General features: G+C 40.0%; 1 protein-coding gene across 1 annotated transcript; it reads left to right on the plus strand.

Annotated features, from left to right (window-relative positions):
• The first annotated feature begins 1,254 nt into the window (after positions 1–1,254).
• LOC104959742 (caspase-3-like) lies at positions 1,255–4,600 on the plus strand. The gene is made up of 4 exons (XM_010787636.1): positions 1,255–1,410; positions 1,512–1,687; positions 3,232–3,358; positions 3,840–4,600. The coding sequence occupies exons 1-4, from the start codon at positions 1,284–1,286 to the stop codon at positions 4,073–4,075; spliced, it is 666 nt and encodes a 221-aa protein (XP_010785938.1). The 5' UTR covers positions 1,255–1,283; the 3' UTR covers positions 4,076–4,600.
• Positions 4,601–5,490: the final 890 nt, after the last annotated feature.

Genomic DNA, 5,490 nt, shown 5'->3' on the forward strand with positions numbered 1-5,490 from the left:
AGAGTGTATGCAGCTTCCGGTTTTGGCTACGCGTCACTCTCACTCCTTATTTGTCCATGTGTTTGTGTGTGTACGAACTTCCCCTCGATTCCATTGGCTCTAGCGGTTATAAAGAGATTTCATTCGTCAAAATCGACCAAGGGGGGCCAGAGATATGGAAAATCCACCCAAATGACCCCAGAAGTGTTTTTTTTGCTAAATCTCTCTTAAAAAGGTCAAATGTCACTTGTTTTGCATCAATCTTGATACAGGGTACTTATTATATGTTGTACTTTGGATTCCTAAAGCTTTTAGTCTACCTTACCATCATCCAAGGGTAGTTTTCACTATAAGTAAAAAAGAATGTTTGGACGGACACTATAATTTACAGTTTTTTACTTTGTTCAATCTGAATTTTCTTTCAAATAAAAAACATCTATATTGATTCTGACTTTTCTACATCCAACTCACAGGTTTATCATTACTTTGAAAGAAAAGATTATTAATGTAACCCTTTTAGAAGGGAAGGTATTGTCATTTGTTCTGGGAATGTCATTTCGAGCCTAAGACCTGAAAAACAGGCTCAGTGCTTAAGTAGGTGAATTAACTCAAACACGTCATTTTACAATTATTTTTGCTGCTTCCTACAAAAGGAAAACTTGCGCGGCTCTCTTGTCGGGGGTACTTGAGTGAGTGACATGCAGGCTCTGCATGCACAGCAAACCACCAATCACAATCATTCTTGATCAGATCACAGCAGGCCCCGCCCCGCTAGTTTGCAGACCATCAAAACACCGGTAAAAAATTAGCGAGGCACAGGAGGACAATACCTTCATCCGGTTAAATATAGTTAAAAAAAACGCAATATATATCGCAGGGAATAAAAAATCGCAATGTCAGTTTTTTTCAATATCGTGCAGCCCTAGATGGAACCACGGCAGACTGTCCAAAACACATTTTCACACCTCCCGCGGCCGATTCAACATGTTGAATGACGAATACACACTACACACGTTCGTAGGCGGCGGCGTAGGCGGCGGCGTAGGCGGGCGGCGTAGCCGACGTAAAAGTCGGGACGCCTTCGGTACGCGTTCTTTGGTCTCAGGTTGGTGTGTAGTGGCCTTTAGAGAGCACCGATCGATCGGCAGAGAGTGAGTATCGGCGGATATCGATTGGTGGCCAATCGATCGGAGCACCCCTAAATATTAGCTGTCCACATTTTTAGTATGAGTTGAAAATGTTAATTTCATATCAAAGTAATCCCGTCCCTGGACTGCTCTACTTGTGTTTGTGTCTCTCTAGGGATGACTGCTCGTAACGGGACGGATTTAGATGCTGCCGCTGCCATGAAGACCTTCTCTGAGATGGGTTATAAGGTCCAGTTTGCCAATGATCAGACCGTGAAGGAGATGAAACAACTGTTGTGTAATGGTAACAGAAACCAGTGTTTCATCCATTCCAAACTACCACTGTGTGAAATCAAAATCTGACAAGTTTACTCTTGTCTTGTTTTTTCTCGCTTGTGCCTCTAGCATCCAAGACGGACCACAGTCAAAATGCATCATTTGCTTGTGTGTTGCTGAGTCACGGAGATGACGGGGTGATATACGGTATCGACGGCTGTGAACAGCTTGAGGAACTGATTAAGCACTTTAAAGGAGATCGCTGTAGGGGTCTGGTGGGGAAACCCAAGCTCTTCTTCATACAGGTGAGAAATAAACAAAGTGACACAAACCTGTTTTACCGGTACTGTCTCTTGCCACATAAGTCGTTGAAATGCTAGCAATACTGACACTGATTTGACATAAAAATATTTTTATAGCCAGGGTTAATAAGTTATGCCTACACACAGGTAAAAAAATAAACAAAAACATCTTGAATAACGTCTTTAGCTAACAAGATGCATCTTTTAAATCAACATATAGCCCATTTGTGAATATCTGTAGCTCTTACGTGTCTTATTAAAGCACCATTCATGCCAAAAATTGGCTAAATGAAACTACGAAACATCATCACGCCGAACATTAGCTGCCTTTAACTTAGCAATGTGGACGTGACCTCATGTGACTGTGGTCTGACTTTTAATTCTGGTGATTGCATTTAGGCTTCACAAACATAAAAGTCGGGTAAAGATATGGAGATTATCCTGCTAAAAGAAGTCTTATGAAAGCTAGTTTGCCACAGAGCTTAGTCTCTACAATATCTTAAAAGCGAATGGGAGATCCCATTGTATTTTAGTCTAGCGAACTTGTGCGATTCTAACTTCCTGGTCGGCATCCTAAAATATATCATACCTGTACCACTCTATAAAAGCTCAGTAAAGCTTACTTTTTCCATTTTAAACTTTAACAATAAAATATACATTTAAATTCACTAAGTTATTTGGCTAACAAAGAAGAGTTTTCCAGTTTATCTTTGGGATTTCAAAGAAGGAACCTTCACTAGCTGTTCATGCAAAATAATGCAAACGAGGCTCTCTCTCGGGGGGTTGTATTGGAAAAAACCTGCAACAAAAACTGCCCCTGCTGACATTCATTACAGCAGAATTTGCTCCTTGGTTTAGTATCAGGATCGTCCCTATTGGCCGAATAAAAACAGGCTAAATATCCAAGTCAACCAAAACACTGTAAAATGTATCCCTCTCATATCTGCACTCTGCAATTATATAACAAGATTCAGCTGTTCAGAACGTAGATAGTTTGCAATCCAAGCAAAGAGAACAAGGAAGTTCTGTTTTTCAAACTTTTGGAAATCCACACCAAATGTGGTTTACCCTTTTTTTTAAAGTAAGGGGTAATGTGCGCGAGCCAGTCACTAATGAAAAAATAACACTGACCGGTTGAGCAGGATCAAGACGCGGAGCAGAGGGTTTTGAAAATCGCCTAAAAATAATGATTTTTTAATGATTTTATTGATATCAAAAATACCGTATTGCTTCCGATAACAAAAGATTATCAGCAGCACTGAACAAGGTTTTCTGTAACTGTCCAAGTCTGTTCACATTTTCTTTTCCATCACCTGTCTTGAAACACTGCCAGAGCTTTAGTTCCTGTCTGTCTTCTGCTGATTTCTCTGATGTCAAGTATTCCACTGTCTTACCTGACGAAGGAAGTAAATAAAAAACACTGGTTGTTATTACAGCTGTAAACCACATGCAGTGTTTACAGAGCTTCTGTAGCACCATGAAACACCATCACACTTAGTGTACATCTATTAATGGTAACATATGCAGCTGACCCCTGTCCTCTGCAGGCGTGCCGTGGGTCGGGCCTGGACGAGGGATCCTGCATTGAGGCTGACAGTGTGGATGCCCAATCATCATCATCTGAGAGGATTCCAGTGGAGGCAGACTTCCTGTATGCTTATTCCACTGCTCCAGGTAACTTCAAACAGAAGTGTTAGAAAAGTCAAATGGAGTATAAGGGCAATGATTTAAGTCTAAAAAATACAAAGGATGTAATATAGGATATGGTAAAAAAATAAAACATATAAGAAATAATTCAGATTTTATCACAAAAACTCCATACCATCGTAATTTGATGGACTTTGTAGAAACATAGCTGGGAATTTAACTATTTAGAAGAAAACAACATGGTGAAAAAATATTCAAGTTATGCTCTCATGAATGTACAACTTTAATCGTCTCGTTTTATTTTTGTATCACCTGGCGCTATAATTATTATTAATAACATTTCCTACAATGGCCATTATACCATAGTTAAATACTTCTTGTCTTGCTATAATTTCCTGCCTTTATGCGTTATTTTCATGAAAAGACACACTGTCTGATACCTGTATAAAGCTGAATCGGCACTACAGTGTGTGTGCGCCTTGTAATCAGTGTTCACACTGTCCTTCAGGCTACTACTCATGGAGGAACCAAAGCAACGGCTCCTGGTTCATGCAGTCTCTGTGTGAGATGCTGCAGAGATTCAGCGGAGAGCTGGAGCTCATGCAGATCATGACCCGAGTCAACCGCAAGGTGGCGCTGCACTTTGAGTCCTCCTCCAACTTGCCGGGGTACAGCGGGAAGAAGCAGATCCCCTGCATCGTCTCAATGCTGACCAAAGACTTCTACTTTCCTAAAAAAATATAGAGCGTTCTTAACTACAATCAGAGTCTAAAAACCAGGTATTACTTATTTTTACCGAAAAGAAAATGCGGCATCCAAGAGAGTAGATCTCTTGGATGCCGTATTTTCTTTTCCATTTTCTATGTCCATTGTCTTAAAACACTGCCAGAGCCTTGTTCAATTAACAACATTAAAATGGCCGGACTTCTTTCCGCGGATTGATATGACAGCACTGTAGTCCCTTCTGCAGAGCGTCGTCCTGAGCAAAGGAGAGCAGAAAGATTAACCTCTAGAATGTCCAAATTGACCAATCAGAATCAAGTCTTCAACTGAGCTGTGTAATAATAAGCATTAACTTTCTTATATGATTTTTTTTTTAGTGTTTGGTTTTAGAAAACGTTTTTACTTCCTGTGGTGCAGTAAAGGGTGTTGGGAACATTATCAGTGATTTCACACTAAAACATAAGCAGAAACCTGGAAATGTGGACTTCTTTTATAATAGCATTAAACAGTATATTTAAGGATAAACAATGAGTTTAAAACATACAATGTGTCTGCGTTTTAACAGTTTTTGAATGCAATCAATACACAAAAAAATCACAAGCAACCATAACAATCAATTAAATAGACTCAGGCTGGAAAACAGAGCTCTCTCTCCCTCATATATATGTATAAATAAATAAATATGAGCACAAATTGTCTCACAAGCAATAAAACCCTCCTTAAAACAACAGTCAAGTGTACAGTCCACTGTCCATACAAAGACCCAGATGCCTCAACAGGCCATATCAAAATCTGTATTTCAAAAATTTCGAGCAAGGAACGCCAACATGTTGCATTGTCGGGCAAATGCATCTTTGATTGCAAACTGTTGTTTGCTCCCAGCTGGAAAAACGGAATGGGGTGGTTGTGTTTCAGGTGCAGTTTAAGGTTGGTCGTATTGCTAGCTTTTGTTGCTACATTTTTGAAACAAATGTGACGAAAAACATTCAAGTCCGTAGGTTCGCCTCGTTGATTTGGCTTGAATCCATAATATTAGGTTTTGCAACCACTTCCATTTAACTTCAAATCCCCCTCGATTAAGTCACACGTTGTCTCCTGCTTGTCTCTATATTATTAATTTGGTACAATTTGGTAATTCTGCTACACTGCTGTACGCAGAGTGTCCTGACCTGGCTGTGTCATGGGCTGTGTTTGAGCCCCGCCCCTCACAGCGCGCCGGGTTGGCAGCCACAGCCGCCGGGCTAAAATGCTGGTCACATCCTTATGTAAACAAACACGCATGTAAACGGCAATTTATCGAGCTCAAAAAAGTTATCGAGTCCATTTTTATTTATTGCACGATAAGTCAATTTATTGATTATCGCGACAGGCCTAATTAGGACAAACACTAATTAAATTGCATATGCTTTTTGATACTTTGATTATGAATTGTCTTT

Source organism: Notothenia coriiceps, unplaced genomic scaffold (genome assembly GCF_000735185.1).
Source record: "Notothenia coriiceps isolate Sejong01 unplaced genomic scaffold, NC01 NC01_scaffold00030914, whole genome shotgun sequence".
In the NCBI taxonomy this organism is placed as follows: domain Eukaryota; kingdom Metazoa; phylum Chordata; class Actinopteri; order Perciformes; family Nototheniidae; genus Notothenia; species Notothenia coriiceps.

Coding starts and splice junctions, on each gene's coding strand:
- LOC104959742 (XM_010787636.1), top strand. CDS start 1,284: ATGACTGCTCGTAACGGGACGGATTTAGATGCTGCCGCTGCCATGAAG. Junction 1,688..3,231: donor CCAAGCTCTTCTTCATACAG/GTGAGAAATAAA, acceptor TGTCCTCTGCAG/GCGTGCCGTGGGTCGGGCCT. Junction 3,359..3,839: donor TGCTTATTCCACTGCTCCAG/GTAACTTCAAAC, acceptor ACTGTCCTTCAG/GCTACTACTCATGGAGGAAC.